The sequence below is a fragment of the Carettochelys insculpta genome, chromosome 26 (genome assembly GCF_033958435.1).
Source record: "Carettochelys insculpta isolate YL-2023 chromosome 26, ASM3395843v1, whole genome shotgun sequence".
Taxonomy (NCBI): Eukaryota; Metazoa; Chordata; order Testudines; family Carettochelyidae; genus Carettochelys; species Carettochelys insculpta.
This window is the reverse complement of record NC_134162.1, coordinates 8,487,406-8,511,068: the sequence shown is the minus strand read 5'-3', so window position 1 is coordinate 8,511,068 and position 23,663 is coordinate 8,487,406. Positions and strand designations below refer to the sequence as shown.

At 52.9% G+C, this 23,663-nt stretch overlaps 1 protein-coding gene across 11 annotated transcripts; it reads left to right on the top strand.

Moving 5' to 3' along the window:
* Window positions 1-3,667: 3,667 nt before the first annotated feature.
* Window positions 3,668-23,029, top strand: LOC142001902 (uncharacterized). 11 transcript variants are annotated; one of them, XM_074977546.1, is made up of 14 exons: window positions 3,668-3,879; window positions 10,038-10,144; window positions 10,512-10,586; window positions 11,518-11,667; window positions 12,990-13,139; window positions 13,967-14,038; window positions 14,586-14,709; window positions 15,211-15,257; window positions 16,079-16,297; window positions 17,080-17,211; window positions 18,197-18,358; window positions 19,423-19,566; window positions 21,670-21,801; window positions 22,624-23,029. In XM_074977546.1, exons 3-14 carry the CDS (start codon window positions 10,548-10,550, stop codon window positions 22,804-22,806), a joined length of 1,554 nt encoding a protein of 517 aa, XP_074833647.1. In that variant the 5' UTR covers window positions 3,668-3,879; window positions 10,038-10,144; window positions 10,512-10,547; the 3' UTR covers window positions 22,807-23,029. The 11 variants fall into 11 exon arrangements, with proteins under 11 accessions (XP_074833647.1, XP_074833644.1, XP_074833648.1 ...); XM_074977543.1 differs by having other exon boundaries at window positions 7,960-10,144; XM_074977547.1 differs by having other exon boundaries at window positions 3,668-3,929.
* The last annotated feature ends 634 nt before the right edge of the window (window positions 23,030-23,663 follow it).

The window sequence follows — 23,663 nt, the reverse complement described above, 5'->3', positions numbered from 1 at the left end:
GTTCATAGAGAAGCGAGTTTTAACCGTATTGTATCCAGTTTGGGGCCCCCCAGTATAACAAGGATGTGGATTTGCTGGAGCAGGTTCAGCGGAGGGCAACCAAAATGATTAAGGCGCTGGAGCACAAGACCTATGAGGAGAGGCTGAGGGATTTGGGCTTTTTTATTTTACAGAAGAGAAGACTGAGGGGTGATTTAATAGCAGCCTTCAACTTCTTGAAGGGGAGCTCTAATGAGGAGGGTGAGAGGCTGTTCTCAGTGGTGTCAGATGGCAGAACAAGGAGCAATGGTGTGAAGTTGAAGAGGGAAAGGTGTAGGTTAGATATTAGGAAAACTACTTCACCAGGAGGGTGGTGAAGCATTGGAATGTGTTGCCTAGAGAGGTGGTGGATTCTCCATCCCTCGAGGTTTTTAAGTCCCGACTGGACAAGGTCCTGGCTGGGATGATTTAGTTGGGGTTGATCCTGCTCTGGGCAGGGGGCTGGACTAGATGACCTCCTCAGGTCCCTTCCAGCCCTAGGATTCTATGATTTGTAATATTTTCTTATACAGCTTTCGGCTTAGTAAGGCTAGTAATGGATGTGGACCAGGCTTTTCACCCGACAGGCCCCCAAGTCAATTAGAATTAGCTACACAGTAGAAGAGAACCAGGAGGAAAGATCCATTCTCGTTCCTCTTTTACAGGCAGAGGTACAGGGAAGTACCTCCCTGAGGTACAGGGAGCCAAGCAGCTCTGCCCAAGGTGCCACACTGGTGTGAAGTTCTATGCCCGGGCAAGCTAGATGAGGGTTGCTGATGTGGGATGACAGGGAAGCCCCTCAGGGGTCTGTCAGCAGCAGGTATGGGCTGCCCAGGGTCGAGTCTCATGCCGTGTTTAGGGTTCCATCCCCCGTGTCAGCAGGGGCTGGTCCTGAGTTAGTGGCAGGTGACTTTCCAGGCAATGCCTATGGCCAGCAGGTGAAACCTGGGTGTGGGAAGGCTGCCTCTAGCCCCGCCCCTTCTGTGGCCACAGGCCCCAACCTCTGTTATCGTGGTCACTGGCTTCTGCCCCCCCTGGACTCAGAGTGTAGCACTTGGGTGGTACAGCCTCGCCCCCCTGGGCCATGCTGTCTAGCTGGGCCTCCCATGCATGAAGCTCCCTCCTCCCCACAGCTGAGCTGCCAACTCCAGGCTAGGTGGCCAGAGTGGGCCACCAACCCACCCCCAGCCTGCCTGCCCCAGCCTCTGAGGGGAGCTAAAGGCTGAGCACAGCCCCCACCTCAAGCAGTTTGGGAAGGTAACACCTTCCTGTGCTTCTGATGCCCACCACCCCTTGGCCACCTCTCTGCAATGCACAAAGCCTGGCCCAGTTTGTCCTTGTTGCTTTTCAGTGAGACATCTTTTATGGGTCCTGATCCTCGGCGCAGATATCTTTTTCACCCTCCCTTGCATGTGGGACACTGGCACAGAAAGTGCCTGGCTGCTCCCATCCCCTTGTGTCACAGCCCAAAGCAGAACCCACCGCTTGGGCATCACTACTCTGAATCATCCTACCATTAGGCAATACTGCCACCCCATAGGCACTCAGAAGGGGGTGTGGAAAGCAGATCTTTAATTCTTTATTACACTCATTGCTGTCGGATTTGCATCACAACACAGCTTTTTGATGTCTTCTGTCCAAATGAATGGCTACACAACCAAAACAGTGTATACAGGTTGAAAATCTCTAATCTGGACCCAGCTGGTGCCATGCAAGAGAATTTGCCAGGCCGTGGGAGGTCAATGTTGTCTAGCACATTACCAACACTTCCACTGCTTGCTGGGCTCTTAGGAGACATTTAGGGGTAAATTAGAAATAAATAACAGCACAGAATGCTGACAGCCAGTAAACAAACTTTACGGGGCTGCAGGAAACTTGGCCACACCCCGATAAGTGGATATCTGGCTAATTAAAATCATGCTGAGCCCCAGATTTTGCCAGCTCAGAGAGGTTCAACTTCCCCAATATAAGCTTTTTTAACACTAGCAACAAACAGAGCAACAAAGCTTTTGTCTTTCACATGTGTTTAAATCATCAAGTTTCTGCCACTGAGGCTGTTGTGGGTGGGGGGGAGGTGGAAGATTTTTTTGTCTGTACAAGTGTTTACCCTGCCCAAGGTTCAGCAAGGGCTGTGTTGCTAAAAGCTGTGTCGTGCAGACAGAGTCGTATAAGTATGGATAGGTCCCAGCTCCTGCAGCTTCAGCTCGTGTTGCCATTTGTGTTGTTTTGTTCAGAATTTAAAACACTGGAAGGGCCCCACACAGGAGTCAAGGTTCACTTCTCCCCACCATAGATGTTCTGTGGAATCAAAACCTTAGCTAAACTTTGTTTAGTTCTGGGAGATAAAACCTGCTGTCCTGCTGCTCAGGGGAAATGATCTTGGGAACACAGGCAAGCAGCAGCCACTACAACGGCGCAACCCCCTCACAAAGTGGTAGGCAACCTGCGGCCCAGGGGGGTCCTGCATGTGGCCCATGAAACACTTTGTTTACTGTTGCCCATGAGCAGGGTGCCAGATTCTGCTGGTTTCCATCCACTTAGTCTTTTTCCTACTGGTGACACGTATCAGAGAGGGAGCCGTGTTAGTCTGTATCTCCGAGAACAAGAAGAAGTCCTGTAGCACCTTATGGACTAACAGATATTTTGGAGCATAAGCTTCCGTGGTCAAAGACCTACTTCATCTCATGCATCTGGCGAATGGGGTCTTTGCCCACGAAAGCTTATGCTCCGAACTCTCTGTTAGTCCATAAGGTGCCGCAGGACTTCTTGTTGTTTCCCTGCTGGTGTTATTAAAGTGACCCACATGCAGAGCCAGGGCAGGTGAAGTGAGGTGCATGCTGACTGTGCACAGCACTGACTGTGGGAGCCGGGCGCTCCCTCTGCAGCTAATCACAGAGCTGCTGCGGTTCAGTCAGCACCCCCTGCCAATTCTAAGCACACAAGTGCCGCTAGCAAAACTCCCTGATCCCAGGAGACTGTCTTAGTTCTGACAATCTTGCAGCCCATTCACTAGCCTTGGTTGCTCAGCACTATCACCTCTGCAGCCCAACTGCAGCTGTTGAAAAATCATGAGTTGGGCTCACCATAATCGATTTGAGGGTCTTTTGATTTGCCTTGGGGGGATCACATTCAGGGTTCCCTCTTAATTTTTCCATCCAGGTGTAGAATAATTTTTGTTGTGTGCACCAAGGCATGTGCCTGTGCACCACCAGTAGAAACTGGCTGCCAGCAGCGGGTGCTCTGCTAATCAACTGGGTAGCACCTGAATCTCTCCTGGGTGGCTGCCCAAGTGCTCAGCTTACCAGGAACACTGGACATTGAGAAGCTTTCTCCCCAAGCAACAGGGCTAGGAATTGACTCTCCAGGAGGCAGGCTGGAAGCCTCACCAACGCACAGGACTCCAGGAGCTGGAGATTTAAGGAAAACAATTATCAGGAGAGACTGGTGCTAAAATCCTGAGAGCTGCAACTCATCCAAAAGCAGCAATTCCCAGCTTACTACCAGGGCCTGGGTGGGACCATCAGGGCAATCAGCAGCAGGAGGAGACTGTTTTATCTCCCCTCCCGCGAGGCTGCACGCTAGGCTCATGGCAAAGGAGTCAAGCAGGAAAGGAAACTCATTTTCCGCTTCCCCTCCCTGCTGGGTAGTTGCACGCAGCGGCCGGGCACATTGCTGTGGGCAGGGCTGCAAGCCCAGCGGCCCAGGAGAGGGATGTGCCTCGACTCCTAGGCTCTGCTGCGGTTCACTTTGCAGGGGGAGCTCAGGTTTCTCCAGCACAGCTTCATCTCAGCCTGTGTCGCTCCTGCTGCCTGAGGTTGGCTGCCCTGACTCCTTCCCATCTTGCTCAGCTAATAGTGCCTGGTAGGTGTAAAGCGAGAGAGCCCAAAAAAGCCACAGCCCTTGGAGCTGGGGTGAGTGAACCGTGGGGGTCCCCCTTCCGCCTGTCTTAGCTTGTCCTGAACACAGTCCAGCGAATAGGAGTTTGGGGGAGATGGGGCGATGGTGAGAAATAAATCCGGGGTGCAAGATGCGGGGTGGGGGACTGAGTTGTGATGTGTGTAGAGCACTGCAAAATCCGGGAAGTCACTGCAGCAGAATTCTGGCGAATGTGTGTGTGTGTCTGTTCCAACTTGTGTCAGCAGATAGTGGTTATATTCTGTTGTTATATTGTGTGTGCGCGCAGAGGGGCGGGAGTGGAGCATAGGGACCTACGAAAAGTCTGGGGGGGGACCTCTTTTCTCCTATAGCACCCTATGCCGCACTCGCACATGGAAGTGAAAGTGGTGGTTAGCAAAATGTTTCCCTTCTTCTGCTGGCTTTTGTTACAACATGTGCCCTGGGCTCTTGGGGCGATTAGTCTATTCCTGTCTGTACCTCCTTGGAGGCAGACTTTTTCCTCCAGGGCCTGTCTGTGAAGATCCAATCCACCCAGAGGCCTGCTCTCCACACTTCTAGAGGAAAAAAGGTCGTTTAAAGTTACAACAGCCATATAAACTGTAGTTGCAGAGAGGTCACCATGTTAGTCTGGACCCTAACAAAACACTACAGACCTGTAGCATTTCAAAGACTAACCCAACAGTTTAGTAGGTGATGTGCTTTTGTGGGGTAGATCCAGTTCTTCAGAGCTGGAAAATATAAACTGGAAACACTGCAAATAAACCCAGTACTTGTTTCCTTTGCATTTGCATGGAAAGACTTGGGATGCTGCAAGTTCTTAGCCTGGCCCTCAGACTGAGGAAGGCTGTAAGACCTTTGACACCAGTTTTGGTAAAATTAAAAAAAAAAAAAAAGGAAGAAAGAAACGTTGGGATTGGTTGGGGGATGTTCAAATATCTCAAACTGAACCATGTGCAAACCACAGTGCGAGGCAGGCAGAACTTCAGAGTCTCAATACATGGATGAGACGATGGTGTAGGAAGAAGGGTTTAGATTTATTAGGAACGGGGGACACTTTTGGGGTAGGAGGAGCCTATACAGGAAGGATGGGCTCCACCTAAACCAAGGTGGATCCAGGCCGCTGGCATTAAACATTAAAAAGGTCGTAGAGCAGTGTTTAAACTAAGAGATGGGGGGAAAGCCCATTGGTGCGGAGAAACACATGGATCAGAGGGAGACTTCTCTTAGGTGAGACTCCATTGACAGAGATTCTCTAGAACTCAGTCAGAAAGAGAAGAAGGGAGATGATAAAGTATGGGCCAGATCAGATGAGAAACAATCATGTATAAAAGAATCCAATACGTCAGGGAAGGGCAGGCATGTGAATAGTGGTAGTTTTTTAAAGTGCTTTTACACAAATGCTAGAAGTCTGTCTAATAAGATGGGCGAATTAGAGTACCTCATATCAAAGGAGGAAATTGACATAACAGGCATCGCGGAAACCTGGTGGAATAAGGACAATCAGGGGGACAGGATCATACCAGGGTATAAAATATATCGGAAGGACAGAATGGGTCGAGCGGGGGGTGGAGTGGTAGTGTATGTGAAAGATAATATAGAATCAAATGAAATAAAAATCCTAAATGAATCAAAATGTTCCATAGAATCACAATGGATAGCAATTCCTTCCTCTGATGGGGAATATAGCACTAGGGATATATTATCGACCACCTGACCAGGACAGTCATAGTGATGCTGAAATGGTAAGGGAGATTAGAGAGGCTATCAAAATAAAAAACTCAGTAATAATAGGGGATTTCAGTTTTCCCCGTATTGACTGGGTACATGTCACCTCAGGAAGGGGTTCAGAGAGAAAATTTCTTGATGCCTTAAATGACTGTGTCTTGGAACAGGAACCCACAAGAGGAGAGGCAATTCTTGATTTAGTACTGAGTTGAACACAGGATCTGGTCCAAGAGGTAACTATTACAGGACCACTTGGAAATAGTGACCATAACACAATAACGTTTAATATTCCTGTGTTGGGAAGAACACCGCAACAGTCCAACACTCTGGTATTTAATTTCAAAAAGGGGAATTACACAAAAATGAGGAGGTTAGTTAAACAGAAATTAAAAGGTAGAGTAACTAGAGTAAAATCCCTGCAAGCTGCATGGAAACTTTTCAAAGACACCATATTAGAGGCCCAACTTAAATGTACACCCCACATTAAAAAACACAGTAAGAGACCTAAAAAAGAGCCACCATGGCTTAACAGCCATGTAAAAGAGGCAGTGAGAGATAAAAAGGCATCTTTTAAAAAGTGGAAGTCAAATCCTAGTGAGGAAAATAGAAAGGAACATAAACCCTGCCAAATTAAATGTAAAGATGCAATAAGAAAAGCCAAAAAAGATTTTGAGAAACAGTTAGCCATAAATTCAAAAAACAATAGTAAAATGTTTTTTAAGTACATTAGAAGCAGGAAGCCTGCTAAAAAAGCAGTGAGGCCCCTGGACGATAGAGACATAAAAGGAGCAATCAAGGAAGATAATGCCATTGCAAAAAAACTTAAATGATTTCTTTGCTTCAGTCTTCGTGGCTGAGGATGTTAGAGAGATTCCCAAATCTGAGCCGTCCTTTATGGGTGACAAATCTGAGGAACTGTCCCAGATTGAAGTGTCATTAGAGGAGGTTTTGGAACTAATTGATAAGCTAAACAGTCACAAGTCTCCAGGACTGGATGGTGTTCACCCAAGGGTTCTGAAAGAACTCAAATGTGAAATTGCAGAACTATTAACGGTGGTTTGTAACATATCCTTTAAATCAGCTTCGGTACCCAATGATTGGAAGACAGCTAATGTAACACCAATATTTAAAAAGGGCTCTAAAGGAGACCCTGGCAATTATAGACCTGTAAGTCTAACGTCAGTACCGGGCAAATTAGTAGAAACAATAGTAAAGAATAAAATTGTCAGACACGTAGAAGAACATGATTTGTTAAGCAAAAGTCAACATGGCTTCTGTAAAGGGAAGTTGTATCTTATTAATCTATTAGAGGTCTTTGAAGGGGTTAACAAGGATGCGGACGGGGGGATCCAGTAGACATAGTATACTTAGATTTCCAGAAAGCCTTTGACACGGTCCCTCACCAAAGGCTCTTGTGTAAATTAGGTGGTCATGGGATAGGAGGAAGGATCCTTTCATGGATTGGGAGCTGGTTAAAAGACAGGAAACAAAGGGAAGGAATAAATGGTAAATTTTCACAATGGAAGGGGGTAAATAGTGGCGTTCCCCAAGGGTCAGTCCTGGGACCAATCTTGTTCAACTTGTCAATGATCTAGAGAAAGGGGTAAGCAGTGAGGTGGCAAAGTTTGCAGATGACACCAAACTGTTCAGGATAGTCAAAACCAAAGCAGACTGCGAAGAACTTCAAAAAGATCTCAGCAAACTGAGTGATTGGGCAGCAAAATGGCAAATGAAATTTAATGTGGGTAAGTGTAAGGTAATGCACATTGGGAAAAATAACCCCAATTATACATACAATATGATGGGGGCAAATTTAGCTACAACAGATCAGGAAAGGGATCTTGGAATTATAGTGGATAGTTCTCTGAAAATATCAACGCAGTGTGCAGTGGCCGTCAGCAAAGCAAATAGGATGTTAGGAATAATTAAAAAAGGGATAGAAAATAAGATGAAGAATATCTTACTTCCCCTATATAAAACTATGGTACGCCCACATCTTGAGTACTGTGTGCAGATGTGGTCTCCTCACCTCAAAAAAGATATATTGGCGTTAGAAAAGGTGCAGAAAAGGGCAACTAAAATGATTAAGGGTTTGAAATGGGTCCCATATGAGGAGAGGCGAGAGAGACTGGGACTTTTCAGTCTAGAAAAGAGGAGACTGAGGGGCAAGATGATAGAGGTATATAAAATCATGAATGGTGTGGAGAAAGTGAATACAGAAGAGTTATTTACTTGTTCCCATAATGCAAGAACTGGAGGACACCAAATGAAATTAATGGGTAGCAGGTTCAAAACTAATAAAAGTTTTTCTTCACGCAGTGCACAGTCAACCTGTGGAACTCCTTACCAGAGGATGCTGTGAAGGCCAGGACTCTAACAGAGTTTAAAAAAGAGCTCAGTAAATGTTTGGAGGTTAGGTCCATAGATGTCTATTAGCAAGGGGTAAGGTATGGTGACTAGCCTTTTGTCGAAGGCAGGAGATGGATGGCAGGAGACAAATCGCTTGATCATTGTCTTCGGTTCACCTCCTCTGGGGCACCTGGCATTGGCTACTGTCCGCAGACAGGATACTGGGCTAGATGGACCTTTGGTCTGACCCAGTGTGGCCATTCTTATGTTCTTAACAGAATTATGTAAAGAAGAAAACCCACATGGTTGTGTTTGATTTTAAAACCAGTCATCCAGCTTTGAATGCTGTGTTGTGTTTTCCATTTGTGTAGCATGAAATCTAACTGTTTGGGCAGCGTAAGTAAAGATATCTCCCTCCCTCACCCCATTCTCAACTACCTGGAAAAGACACAAATGTTGTTAATAAAAACATGAAGTAACACACAGATTAGGAGCAGCGTGCCCTGTAAGCTGAGCACGTGGGAGAGAAATCAAATGCCAGCCAGCTGATGAGCACAGCCCTCACAACTGGCGGCATGGGTTTTGTATGGGTGGTGCACATCCACACATGGTTCACACAACAAAATTTATTCCACACTGGGGGTCGGGGGAAATAGCAGGAACACTGACCCAGAATCTCCTTAATGGGCTAGAGGGCCTGCTTCTCCTTGCATGCTTTGCCCAGCTGGGGATATACATATATACCTTAGTGAGGCTCAATATTTTCAGACTCTCAACCAGCTTAACATGCAGGCAGGAGGCGTGGGTGTAGCTGTGGGTGCCTCCAGGGCATAGCTAGGGGCTGTGTGCAGGAAGAGGATAGCTGAGGGGCAGCCAGGCCAACAGCCACACCAGCCCCCGGGCAAGGTGTGTGGGCGAGCGTTCCATGCCCTCTCCCCACACCGCCAGCCCTCAGTTCTGCCCAGACCTCAGTGCTTCCTCCAGCCTTCATTGCTGCCCAGAAGTGCCATGTGGCCATTTAAAAGGCCTGGGGCTCTGGCTGCTGCTTCAGTAGTGCCGGTGACTTGGGGCCTGGGGGCTTTTTGAATTGCCCCTTTCCTCCCCCCTGCACACACTCCCAGTCGGTGGGTCTGCTGTGGGGAGTAGCTTAAGGTGTAGTTAGGGAAAGGTTAGCTAGGGGCAGATTTCATATACAGACTGAGCCTCTCTAATTTGCACCCTCAGGACCTGACTAGTGCCGAACCAAAGAATTTGCCAAACTGCAAACGATTGATATTGCCTAGCACGTTACCAACACTTCCACTGCTGGCTGGGCTCTTAGGAGACATTTAGGGGTAAATTACAGCTAAGTAACAGCACAGCACACTGAGACCCAGGACTGGGGGTTGGAAACAAACTTTGTGGGATAGTGGGAAACTTGGCTTCACCCCTGATAAGTGGCTATCTGGCTATAAAATCACGCCTGACCTCAGATATTGCCAGACCAGAGAGCGCAGGACTAGAGAGCTTCAGCCTGTCTATCTACAGTATCCTTTTCACCTGACAATAGCTGAAGTAAGCTTTGGCTCAAGTAGATAGTAAAACTGTCAGGAACAGGACACGTCGACGGTTTACCATAGCAACGGGTAGGGAGTTGCGCTCTCTGACCAGTCCTGGAATGTGCCAAAGATAAGGACAAGATGTATGAGTGCTCTGCTGTTGTACAACCCCAGGAGATGCCTGCGCCCCTTGGTACCTGGAATGCTTGAGCTGGGACAGAGTTAATAGGTACACCATGAGAGCAGAAGAGCAGAGTAGAAAGATGATTGGTTAAATCTAGCCTCAGATGATGCATGTGTCTAGTTACTAGGAATGGGTTGGACAGAAAAAGGGTCCTTTGGGGGTGAACTTTTGGAGTCACACCGCCTCTTTGGCCACGCTGCATAAACTGCTTCCTGGAAACTGGTATTGTATTGAACTTTTTTCCCCCCTCTACTCCTCTATTATGGGCCTTTAGCAATAAATGTGCCCGACTGATTATTACCTCTCTGGAGCCTTTTTCCTAACAGACCCAAGTGTCGTCAAGCCATTGACCATGCGATTTGCCAGCCAAGTTTTGCATAGTCGGGGGAAAGAAATTCTGGGAAATGAGTAGCAGCTAACTTTGGTGTAGCGGGTAAGTCTGGGGTCCTGCTGAAGTGCATAGAACATGCCCCTGCGGCATGGCTGTAGAGGGAGCCTGGGCACGACTTTGCTTTCAGCACAGCGTATGCAATTGCCGGTGAGGGGGTGGTGCAGCAATAGAAAAGGAAGTCGGTGTCGCGCACTGCAAAGTGTCAGCTATGAAAAACAAGCGAGGCTGACGGGCTGAGCTCTGCGCAGTAGCTTTGGCATAGTAGAACCCCATCAGTGGCTGCTGCCTCGGAGCTGTTCTCCGGCTTGGGAGCAGGTGGCCATTCTGTCGGGGCTGGTGTTTGAATTCCATGGGATTCTGGTTTTTATAAACTGGACTTGCATTCTCCTCCTCACCCCTTTTCTCGCAGGGCTTGAGCGAGGGGGGGGTCGCCTTGCGTAACAGGATGTTCCCCAGAAGAGGGCACCGAAACGGTTTCTACCATGTAAGTGGCCTCGGTGACCGGGCAGAAGATGGCACAGTCTGGTGCTGGGAGTGGAGGCGGGGCTGTTGCAGAATTGTCTTTTTCTCTAGGCGGACAAAGGGTTAATCTCCAAATGGTTCAGTGAGCGCTGGACATGGTGCAGGAGTAGGCAGACTTGGAGGCTTGGGCAGAACAGTAAAATCACCAATGACAGGAGATGCCTCGTTTTCTCTCTTCTCAGTCTATTCCGAGTGAATTTGGGAGAGAGAAATGGTGATGTTCCACCCCATTACTTCCCATGTTTCAAGACTAACTGGGTAGTTTCCACCAGTACAACTGGCAGCAAATTTGCTGACAGCATCAATGATTTAAACCCCAACATTAGGCTTCAGAGTGAACAGCCAGTTGAGATGAATTTGGGGGTCAGTCGTGCCCCTTTCGGAGCTACCCAGCTAGTTCCATCTCTAGCATCAATGTATTGACTCCAAGTCTCAGCCAAGCTCAGAGAACAACTCTGGCCTGCCTGCCTCAGGAGCTGAACCTTGTCCAGTGGGTTTGTTGCTGTCTTGTGTTCGTTCTGATGCCTTTGGGGTGGAAGGAGCTTGCAAAAAAAAAGGGCCTCCAGTCTTCCCTTTGATTCAAGAATAATTTCCCAGGGGTAGGTTGGAAATATACCCATTGAACTACACCCCACTCCAGTCCGCGTGCTAAGAGGCAGCAAGGTCGTGGATGCATCCCCATAGGTCCCACTCCTCACTGTTCTCGGGAGGTGGTCCGAACTGAGCTGGAGGCCAGTCGGGGCCCAGGGACATGGGGAGTTAGGAAGATGTCCCAGGGACAATTTTGAGGCGCCCATAAGGAATTGCTGCTTGGTTACAGCTCTGTGGCCGGCACGTGGAGGAGTGGAGTCTGTGAGCAGTATGACCTCACCCTACCTGTTTTGTCCTTGCAGACCTTCTCCCAAGACAGCGAACCCTATCCCGATTACTCTTACGAGGAGCACGATGTCAGTCCCTGGGCACCCCAGGACCATCCGCAGCCAGGCTGGTGGGATAACCCACGCAGCAGACATGAGGAAGGCTTCCAGGGTGGCTGGCACTCAGTAAGTGGGGTCCAGGCTGAGCTCCCATGCTCAGGGCAATGTCAAATCGCTGCAGAGGGTTGGGGGTGGCAGGGAGTATTCCTGGTAGGTCCATAAGTGCCCAGAGTGCTCTCTGCTTGGCTGATGGACCTGGTCCTGGTTCTGTGTGGGGCACCCATGACCGGAGCCTTCCTGAGGGTTGGGAAATGAGGGATTCAGACCCATAGTGTGGGGGTACTGGGGGCTGGGGGAGGAGGTCAGAAGCACAAGGCAGGGCAGCACAGGGAATGGGGAGCCCACGCAGGAACTGAGGGTCAGCACTGCCCCTCACTGGTGTCCTGACTGGCCCCTGCCTCAGGACACGGCTGTGCTGTCTGGAAGTAGGGCAGTGTTTTACAGCGCGTTGGGCGGGGAGGAGGGGGCGTGGCTCTTGCTCAGCCAGAGCAAGGGATGGGGACAGTCAGGCTTGCGGGGGTTAGCTAGTGCCTCCACACTGCTGGTTGTAGGGCCGAGGAAGAGGATTGCCCCAGCCTGGAAGGGAAAGGGCTGGAGGCATCTCTCAGACCTGAGCCCCTCACCAGCGCTGCCGCTCCAAGCTCGTTGGTTTCATACTGCTCGCTCCACATTCTCGTCTGGAGTAGGGGCCTCAGGAGCCCTGGGTTCTATTCCGGATTGGGCCGCTGACTCACTGTGTGACCTGCGGCCGAGTGTGGGAGGGCGCTCCCCCGCCCTTGGGAGCCCCACAGCTGTCCGCCTTCCCTCTGTCGTTTAACAGCGAGGGACTTCCTGAGCCAGGGCCATAAAATAACAAATGGGGGAGCGGTGAGAGGGGGTTGCAGGCTGATTTTCCTGCCTGGGATGAGAGCAAAGAGAGCCAATGACCTTGGAAAGAAGCTGCGAGTGCCGAAAAGGAAACACTGTTTAGTCTATGTGACTAAATGAACCCGCGCTCCTCATTACCCCAGGGTGTCTTGCTGAGCTCTGTAGGACTCCCAGTGGGATGAGCCGTGGACACGGGCAGCAGGAGCTACTGCAGTTGTAACCCTCAGGATAAAAATACCATGTCAAGGCTACAAACCCTCAGGCTTCCAGGTACCAAAGAGCTACCACCTGATGGGGTCAGGCAGGAAGTTCCCTTGGGGTCTGTTATTCCATAGTGTTTACTGTAGGGGTGCTTGCAGCAACTGGTGCTGGTCATTGAAGGAGAGGGGATGCGCTGGTAGATGCCCCTCCCGGGTCCATCTGCCAATCCCTGAGAATTGGACCTCAGTCCCGGCAATGCAAGGGCAGGTTGTGCGTCCCCCTGTTTCTCGCTCAGGCCTGCCCTCGCCTCACCTTTTCAGCCCTTCTCCCGAGAGAGCGAACCCTATCCCGCTGACTTTTACGGGGGGGATGAGGCCAGCTCCTGGCCGCCCGAGGACCATCCGCAGCCAGGCAGGTGGGACAGCCTGCCCAGGAGACACGAGAAAGGCTTCAGAGATGGCTGGTACTCGGTGAGTGGAGTCCAGGCTCAGGCTGTGTGCTCTGGGCACTGTTGTGCCCGAACAGACCATAAGACGTTGGGCTGGGGTTAGGGTTGGTGGGGCACAGGACACTAGGGTCATCTCTGCAGGGCTGATTGTGCTGGTTACAGCCCTGGAGGCGATCCCATGAGAACAGGGCCTTTCCCTGCTGGACAAACCAGAGGGTGTTCTGACCCCATCCTGCAAACTCAGCGAGCAGTGCCATGTGATCTGTCCTCTGCCCTGTTCTGCATGTGGAGCTGATTTCTTTATCACCAGACACAGTCTCTCGTGGGGCCCTCTGTGCTGTGGGGAAGGACTCTGACCAGAACCTGGCAAGTCCCAGCCTGCAGATCTGTCCCTCTGTCAGGGCTCTGCCCTGCCCCCTGCCCTGGCCCCCAGAGCATGACCAAGGCACATCCATTCCTGACACCTCTTTGCAGAGCTGAGCAAACTTTTCCACAGCACCCACACCCATGCACCTCTTCAGCTGCGCTGTGGCTGGTGTGGGTCCCTGCTGCTGGTCTGAGTCATCCCTTTTCGTAATGGTCACTTCCTGAGGTGTAGGATGGTCTCTGTTCTAAGGCTGGGGGCTGGGCGCCAGGGTGCCTGGGTTCTATCCCCGGATCTGGGGAGGGGAGTGTTGCCTGGGGTTCACATCAGACTGGGAGCCAATATGCCTGGGTTCTGCTCCTTGCTTTGGGAGGCCAAGTGAGTGCTTCCCGCCTCCTGGCTCTGCCTTCTTGAGCTTCTGCAAAGCACCTGTAAGAGTCACCCCACTGCCTGCCAGCCTCTGTGACACGTCTCCCTTTTCTCAGGCCAGGCCATCTAACCACCACTGCCCGGAGTCAGAATCAAGGGAGGAACGCGGCCATTCCTGGGACAGGCAGGTGTTGGGGGGTGGCAGGGGATGCTGGCAGGGGACCATTGCTTGTGGGGAGCTGAGGCTGTGAAATTCCAGGGCTGGCCCTACCTAGAGGTACCCTAGATCACATCCAGTCGCGCTCTCCATCCCCCGTTCTGCACTCTCGCCACATATTCCCGTCTAACCCGCTGCTTCAAGGCTTCTCCCACTTCTGCCTCTTTCCAGCGGTGACGCTTCAGGCTGCACTACCCTACAGAGAGTAGTCCCAGCAGGTGGGAGACAGGGAGGGACACAGGTGGGGTTGCCAGCAGGGGTAGGAGGAGGAAATGGGAGGGCCAGCCCAGGGAAGGTAAAAGCAGCCAGCCAGCCCTGGAGGCAGATGGCCACCACTGCAAATGGGTGGACACAGACTGCCAGTAATGGGCGCAGGTGAGACTGGAGTGCCAGGCCAGCCAGAGACAGGCTGGGACCTGGGCTCTGTCCCTTGGCGCTCCCGGCTCTGGGGCTGTGATTCAAGTGTGACCAGCACTAGAGAAGCTACTCACAGGGCACCCTGTTCCTTCCCCAGGGAGCGAGGCTACTTCCCCAGCAAGTACCGGGGCCACAGCTGGAGGCATCACCGCAGCCCTTTCCGAGGCAGCTACCAGGGGAAATTTGCCCCTCGCTATCACCAGTTTCAGCATAGCTCCTCCAGAGGTCAGTCCTTCGAGGGCACTGGGCCATACTGGCTTCTCAGTCCTGGGAAAGGGCCCCTGGGTGGCAGGGCCCCCATCCTGAGCTAGATTCCCATGTCTTGGCCGCATCTCTGACGGCGTGAAAAATTTCCCCCTGTTCTGCCTGCCTTGAAGGTCTCTCTGGTCTGGGGGGTGGGAGGGGACAGAGGCTGGATCCTCTGGGATCTATCAAGGGGGTCCTGGAAAGAGCTGCAGGCAGGGTTTGTGGGACACAGCTGGCTGTGTTAGGAGAAGGACATGGGGGTGGGAGGAAGTCAATAGCCCAAGTCTGCCCAGGCTGAAGAGCGGCTCAGGACCCACTGAATTTTTCTCCCCGCTGCCTGGGGGTGGAGGGGCGTGTCTCAGTGATAAGCCAGAGCCCCTGCCCCGCTCAGAAGGAGGCACATCACCCTGCTCCCCTAGGTCCAGCCTCAGTGCCCCCGGGTTTCATTCGCCTCATTCTGCCCCATTGGTTTCTTTGCAGAAAACGTCAAGCCCAGGTCATCCCACTCCCCAGAGAGCCACTCAGTGGTAAGAGGAGAGCGGTGGCTGACGGCTCTGTCGGCGGCCTCCTACCAGCCGGGGCGGGGCTGGGGCCTGGATTCCAGCCCCTCGCGCTTTGCACCCCGCCCAGGCAAGGTGCAGAAGGGCTGGTGGGGAGGAGTTGGTCCTGGGACCAACCCGCTCGTGGAGGGAGAGTGATGACCTGGCGATAGGCACTGAGTAGACGCAGGGCTGGCAACTCCATGCAGATATGGGACCAACTCCCCCACCACACACCTGCACGACAGTGGGACTGCCTGAGTGTACCCAGAGGAGAACTTGGCCCTTAGTGGCTGTGGAGGTGGACAAGCCCTGCAAAGTCAGCCGGGGCTGGAGAGCTACCGCCTGGAAAGATGGGCTGGTGTTTCCAAAGCTGCCTGCAGTGGGCGGGCTGTCTGGCTCCTTTGACAATCAAATAGGAACTGAGGCAGTTTTGAGAAGTCTCACCTGCTGCCATTCAGCCAAGGACCCTCTGTGGGACAGGGAGGGATGGGTGTTGCCCATAGCCCCAACCACAGCGAGGGAAGCCTGCAGGCTGATAGCCAAGGAGAGGAAGGCTGATCCAATGCTTCGAGCATGAGCCTAGGACTTGGGAGAGCTGGAATCCATTCCTGCTCTTCCACAGCGTTCCTCTGTGACCTTAGGCACATCCCTTAGTCTCTGTGCTTCAGTTGCCTACCTGTGCAACTGGAGTGTGGCAAGGACAAACATAGTAATGAATTCAGGGGGCTAAGACCCTGCAGTAATATGGAGGTCTTAGCAGGACGGAAGAGAGAGAGACTCCAGCCGCTGTTTTTTCCTCCCTTCAGTCTAGTAGAAAGAGAAGTGATTCTTCTAAAGCGGAGAAATCAGCGGCACACAAGAAGCCTGGGAAATCCAAGAAAGACTCTGCAGCTCCAGGGAGAGATCCCAACCCGCCCCAGGTCATGGGGGATTCTGGGCGGGGTTTCCTGGGCAACGGAGGGATCTCTAGGAAAGTCCGGAGTCCCTCCATCATGGGGCCTTTGCGTGAGGCTTGGCTGATGAAGGTGACCAGGAGAGAGGCGGATATTGTCCTGAATTATTGAGGAATGTGTGTTACTGTAGCGCCCCGGAGCTCTGGTTTCAAGCTAGAACCTCATGGTGCTAGAGGCTGTACAACACCCAGAAGGAAAGCTACTCCCTGCTCCAGAGAGCTTCATGATAACAAGCAGAGCCCCTGGCCCTCAGGATTTTTTGCTGCCTGCTCGTTCTCTTAGAGCAAGGTCATCACCTTTATTGGAACTTCTCTTCCCCGGCATGCCTTGCTGGGATGGCCTGCACGTTCGGCAAAGCCAAGCAGGCGCAGTCGTCTCAGGGCCATTTTGCAGGAGGCAGCTGCCGTCTGCCCCTCTCTTAATTCTGGCAGAGAAGTCTTTGACAGGGTTTCCCCTCTCCTCTGCTTGCTGAGAGCTCAGGTCTTGGAGACCTTGAGATGAACCTGCTGAGGAGAGATTCATTTCCGCTTTCTCAGACCCAGGCTGGTGATTGTTCTGCCTGAGCGAGGGTTGGAAAAATCCCTGGGGTTTCATGGGCTGCTGAAAGGCTCCTGAGTGGTGGCCTATGCCCAACATCCTGTCATTATCCACCAAACCCAATGAGCTCTGGGAGCAGCCATAGCCTATGCAGAGGCAATGCTCGCTTGCTGTCTTCTTCAGATAGATGGTGCTTGGCCCTGCCATGAGGGCAGGGGACTGGACTGGATGACCTCCTGAGGTCCCTTCCAGCTCTAGTGTTCCATGAGTCTATGATTGTCTAACCTCCCTCCCTCCTCCATCTGAAACCTCTGCAGATCCAGCCGGAAGCCAGCCAAAAAGCCCCAGACCCTCCCAGCCAGGCCGGCTCTGCACTGGATACTGCCCCACCAACTTTGTTCAAAACCACAGAGCCACTTTGTCCTGTGAGAATGGAAGGCACTGGGCTGGTAAGGGCTAGCCTGGTTCTTCTCGTTCTGCCTGCAGCAGATGCGCTGGTGCCCAAGGGCACTGCAAGAGCCCCTAAAGGCCCCAGCCCCTCATGCTAGGTGCTGTACACACACAGCCAAGACAGAGTTCAGGTCTTGGAGACCCTGAGATGAACCTGCTGGGGAGAGATTCATTCCCCCGTCCTTAGACCCAGGCTGGTGATTGTTCTGCCCTAGCAGCCCAGGTATTTAAAAGGGCTTGGGGATCTTGGCTGCTATCATGGCCGCTGCAGTGTTCAGAGCCCCTTTAAATCGCCGCCAGAGCCCCAGGAAGCACAGTCTGAGCAGTGCTGAGGGCTGCCTTCTGCCTGAGGCTCTGCCCCCCTGCACCTTCCCCGGGGCTTGGCAAAGTCTGTCGCCAGCCCTGTGTACAAACCTGCAACAAGGAGACAGTTGCTGTGCAAAAGAATTTACAGTCTAAGTAGGGTAGGTGGGATTTTGGATTCCTTTCATTCTCCCACCTTGACTTTTGCAGGGTTCCCCTTTGCAGCCCATCAGCACCCCAGAATCCTTAGTGACGTCTGTAAGAGTGCAGCAAAGGTGGGGCAGTGTGAAGGATTGTGGGGAGCATCTTCCTCTTTAATCACTGGATGCTGTAAAGTATGCTACTTCGGCTGCCAGCTCTTTGCTGCATGGGCACTGTCTGGGCAGGGGAGTTTAGGCTGAGACCCACCAAACTCGCTTCATGCAGGCTGCTTGACAACTGTGCATCAGTAGGCTGCTTTCCTGGGGGACCTGGAGTGCGCAGTGCAGCAGCAAGCTGGAAATTGCATGCAATGAGTGTTGGGCATTTGTCTCTGCAGTGTGCCCCAGCGCAGAGCGAAATGGGAAGGGGATGGATTGTATTCCAAAGTTTCTCCAGTTGCCGACTCTCCTCTAGAGTCACAGGGCTTCTGGGCCTGACTCTGTCAGCGTTTCCAGAGCCAGTTCACACTTGCACCCACAGCTTCCATCGTGCCGTGGGACACCCCCCTTGTGTCGGAAAGCTCCGCAGATCCAGCAGGAGGCTACGGAGAACCACAGCCAGGACTGCTGCACTCCGGAGGCAGACTCGGTCCTGGCTGAGACCTCGAAGGATCATTGTGTCCCAAAGGAAGAAATCAAGCTGGTAGGAGCTAATCTGCCTCCCCCTCCCCCTTTTTGAGCTCTTCCCTGAGGCCAGATGTGTTGGTGCGTTGCGGGCGAGATGGGATTTAAAGTCTCTGGCCACCAGTGTTCCCTGTAAGCTGAGTGCTTGGGCAGCCGCCCAGGAGAGATCCAGGTGCTGCCCAGTTGATTCGCAGAATGTCTACGGCCAGCAGTGTGTGTTTCGCTTGGTGGTACGCATGTGTTAGTGCACATAATACAATTTATTCTGCCCATGGCTGGAAAAATTAGCGGGAGCCCTGCCTTCTATCCTTCTGTCCCTTCCATATTCCCAACCTGGCCCTAGTGTGCAATTCCAGTAATTCCCTAACACTCCCCATCATCTTTGGCACCGGCAGCAGCGGCGCTTCAAAGATGTTCCGAAGGCAACTGGCACAAAAGTTTGTGAATAGCATCAGCATGGGCAGGTTCAGTCCTACGGACTCTGCTGAGGTCGGCCACCGGACAGCTCAGTGCAGCCAAGAAGGATGATGGGGATGGGATATGGGTGTCTGTCCCGGAGCAGCTGCAGTACTCTTACCTTGCTGGTGCAAGACAACTAAGATAGCAATCTGGCCCCTCTTCTAATATAGAGAGTGGCTACGAGGTTACTTGGGTCACAAGCATGTTTCCTGCGTTCTGCAGTGTAGAACAGGAGGCGGTGTAGTCTAGCAGTTATCTGGAACACACTGTTGCCAGCTCTGCTGCCGGCCTGCCAGGTGAAGATGGGCAAGTCGCTGTCCCCCACCCTGTGCCTCAGTTTCCCCACCCGTAAAATGGGAATTGCGACATGGTCCTCCTTTGTCAAACTCTATGAGCACTAGGGATGAAGAGCCCTGGCTACACACAAGGGATTATTATTACAGTAGTCTCTGTAATGCTCCCAGTTGCTGGGAGGCCTCGGGGAAATTTTATCCCTGCAGATTCTCCCCAGAAGCTGCCAAATCTGACTGCAGTACTGGCGCTTCAGGTGTGCTCCTGCTTCTTGTTTCCCCACAGCTCCGTCCTTCTGGGGTCCATCTAACTCTTCCTCTGGTTGTTTGAAAGCTCCACCCACAGGTCCTGTTGGAAGCTAGTCACAAAACCACAGACCACTCCAGCCAGGCCGGCTCGACTTTGGCTGCTGAGCTGTCGGCTCCACCTGGAACTACAGAGGAACCTCATCCCATCAGAACAGAAGAAGCTGAGCTGGTAGGAACTCACCCATCTCTTCTCCTTGGAGCACATGCACTGGGGTTTTCAGATAAGGGTGGGGGTAGTGCTGCTTCACACACATGCACATGTCCTAGAATAGCAAGCACTCGTCTGGGAAGGAGTGCTACAGAAAGGGACTTAGGGGTCATAGTGGACCACAAGCTAAATATGAGTCAAGAGTGTGACGCTGTTGCAAAAAAACCGAAACGTGATTCTGGGATGTGTTAACAGGAGTGTGGAGAGCAAGACATGAGAAGTCATTCTTCTGCTCTAGTGTGTGCTGATCAGGCCTCAGTTGGAGTATTGTGTCCAGTTCTGGGCACTGCATTTAAAGAGGGATGTGGAGAAATTGGAGCAGGTCTCGTGAAGAGCAACAAGAATGATAAAGGGTCTGGAGAACATGAGCTCTGAGGGAAGACTGGAAGACCTGGGCTTGTTAGCTTAGAAAAGAGGAGGCTGAGAGGGGACATGGTAGCAGTTTTGAAGTATGTAAAAGGGTGTTAAAAGGAGGGGAGAGAAAAATTGTTCCTCTTGGCCTCTGAGGATAGGACAAGGAGCAATGGGCTTAAACTGCAGCAGGGGAGGTTTAGGTTGGACATTAGGAAAAAGTTGCTGCCACAGTAGTGGAAGGTGGAATAAATTGCCTGGGGCGGTTGTGGAATCTCCACCACTGGAGGTATTTAAGAGCAAGTTAGAGAGACATCTATCAGGGATAGATGGTGCTTGGCCCTCCTGGGAGGGCAGGGGGCTGGACTCGATGACCCTAGAGGTCCTTCCCAGTTTTAGTGTTCTATGATTCTACGATTTTAATCCCTTCCACTGGCCTTCCCCATCATGTGCAACTGACGCATGTAATTCCCAAAATCCTCTGCACTGTCACAGCCCTGGTTCCATGGTGGCAGCCCGAGTTAATCGTTCCGGAGGGCGTTCCTATGGCCCATTCAGACTTTCGGCTTTCATTTGCCAGCATCTTTGCTGCTGCCTTGTTGCTCGATGCGCTGGCAACCCCCCAGCCCTCCGGAATGGTGTAACCACCCTTGTCCCCTCTGAAATCTCGACAGCTCCCAGGCCCTGTCTGCCTTAGCCGTGTTTCCTCCCCTCGGGTTGGAGGTCCCTGAGGAGCCACGTGCCATGGGAAAGGAGGCAATGGAGCTGGTATGCACTAACCCATTGGCACCCTGGGCATGGGAGGGGCTTAGTCCTTGCCCAGCCCCCTTTTGTTTCCCCAAACACCCCCAGAATCTTGTGCAGGGAGTGCTTCAATCGAGGCCAAGTCAGCAGGTTCTGGGGAGCGTCCCCCAGGAGCCATTCATTTCTTGGCTGCTGTGATAGGAGCTGAGAGCCATCAGCCTCCTGCATGCAAAGGACAAGAACAGCTCGCTGCTGGCAACACCCTTTCATCACGGCTGACCTGGGCTGGGCTCTGTCATCCATGCAAGGCCACCCTCAGGTGTAAGCCTCTGCAGGGCACCGCTAAATTCAGGGCATCATTGGTGCCCCAGCAGTCCTGGTCCCTCGTCTTCCACCCTGTGCTCTGCCTCCCGGCTCTGTCAGCTCCAATCTTCCAGCCCTAGTTGCACCCCCCTGAACTCGATCTCCCTCCTCTCCACCCCACCGATTCCACCTGCCAGCCTGCAGTTCTGACAGACTCCCCCTTCTGCCTGCCAGTCCGCAGCTCCAGCCAGCTGTGCCACTCGATCTGCCTGCTCCCCCATGAGGCCCCTGTCCTCCTGCAGCTCCTGCCCCCAGGTCACAGCCCCGCCCCATGGAGTGGGGCACCAGAACTCATAAGGACCGCCTTGCATCCACTCTCCTTTTAAAGGGGAAGTGCCCCCTTGCTTCCTAGACAGGAAGCTGGGGCAGGTGGCATAAAGATCAGAAAAAGGCTTTAAAATATTCTGCAGCCGTCCCTCTATTGCGCCCACTTTCTGCAAGTGATGGGGAGGGAGAGGGGTTATCCCTGGCTTCTCCCCTCACATAACCTTCCCCTCCATGTTTCAGCGATTGGATTTGCCTTCGAGTGGATTAGATTTGTCAGTAGTTCCCTCATGGGCCTGCGAACGCCCAACCCCTTCCTCACCCTGTGTGTAATCAACGCAGGAGCAGCTGGATACTTGTCAAGAGGACTCGGGCTACCCTTACCAGGCCTGCTCTGCTCAGTCTACGCCCTCGGAGACCCTGGAGGACCCACGTTCTGCTGCCATACTGGCCAGAAAAGAAGAAATTGAGCAGGTAAGCTGGAATGACCCCTCTTGCACCGCTAGGAGCAGGGTTGGGCCTACATGCCTTGCAGGTTCTGGGTTTCCTTCCCCTACCAAACCACCGCCATCATCTGGCTTGCTTTGAGTGCCCAAATCCCTTGCGACAGCTGCTGGGAGGGTGTTGCAAGAGGTGCAGTGGATTCCCAGACCTTTGTGCATCTGCTAACTGTGAATGACCAGTGTGATCCTGGGCTGGGAAGAAAGAGGCTGGAGGTGGAATCCCAAGGCCAGCCAGGAGGTGTTCAGGACGTGCGAGTTGGTGCCTAGAAATCAGCCTCATTCCTAGCCCAGTCCTCTTCCACCGGCTGTTTGTACCTGTCCCTGTGGCTGTCCTGGCATGTGAGAAATATCCTCCCTCCCGGACTCTCACAGGGCTGTGGGGCGAATTAAGCTGCAGGGGCTGGGAGCAGTTTGAGGACTGGTCCTTGTGTATTAACATGGCCTGTTGGCTGGCTGGTCTGCCCCCCTTCCTCCCTGGGGCTGAGGGTGGGGAGTCTGACCCTTTCCTCCCCAAGACTTACACGGTAGCACAGGACTCTGGGCAGAGGGAGCAACCATCTGACTGGGAGCAGGATGCCAGCAGAGGGGCCTGGTGCTAGCAGCTGGGATCAGTGAAAGCCAATTACTGCCCCAGCCCTAGGCTGGCTTGAGGTGAAGGGTGACTCAGAATGCTTTTCTGGGGCTGCCCTTGGAGCCGGGGTGAGCTGGGGGGAATCAGAAGCGCACCAGCTGAGTTACGGGCTTACACACCGGCTGCCTCCCCTGACATGCTCCCCTTCTCCCATCCCTGCAGTCCTACCAGCAGTACAGCCTGGCCTTCGCTGTGGTCGCCACCCTGCTGCTGCAGAAGGAGCCCTCCATGGAGGCGGCCATGGGGTCCGCACTGCGGGCCAACCTGCGGCAGGTCGGGGGCCACTGCCTGCGGCAGCTGGAGCATTTCATTTGCAGCTACGATGCGGGCGCCTCCCATTCGTGAGAGGCGGGCGCTGGGGGAGACAGCTGCTCTGGTTCTGAGCCCCATGGGGCTGTGCAGGGCTGGTGCCCTTCTCTCGGTGGGACTGCCTGGGGCCAGAAACTGGCTGCTGTGGACTTGTGACTCTGGAACAGGGCTGGATGGGCTGGAAGCAGAGCACGGCGTGGATGGGTGCGGTCAGGGCACTGGTGCTGGACAGTGAATGGGAGAGGGGCTGTTGGCTTGAGCTGGGGTTGGGGAGGGGCTCATTGTTTCAGACAGGAGGGGAGGGGAGAGGAGAGGGATGGCTGAAGGGGCCGGTGAGCAGGGGGAGAGATAAGAGGCGCTGGTAGTGGCTGGGTGGGCGGGCGGTTGTCAGGCACAGCTGCTTGAAGCCGACATGGAGCGCTGAAGCGCGCTCTCCGGAGGTCAACGATGCAGCTGTTTCACTGGCTGCGCTCAGGGTCCCTGAGCACTGTGGTTTTATTGACGGACAGGGAGGCGCTCCCGAGCGTCCCTCATCAGCGGCCCCCGACTCGTGAATGGTTTGGTGGGGGCAGGGGCTGTGGGAGGGAGTTATTTTTGACACACACCATTGTCTCGCGGAAAAATAAACGGGCAGGTGGGAGCAGGAGTACGCCCCCTGCTGTGGCCCTGGCACCATCCGCCTTGCTGGGTCTGTCTGCTGGAGTGCGAAGCCGGCTGGGGAAGTGGGTAGCTCAGGCACATTCAGCGTCTGCTGGTTTCAGACAGTTCAGTTTGGGGCGTTCTTCCCACAGGAGGAACTGGCGGGATGCAGGAAATGGGGTTTTTAAGAGGACTGGATTATCATCAGGCCCTTGGCAAACAATGTGCTGGGCTCTTGGGGAAGTTCGTTCAGA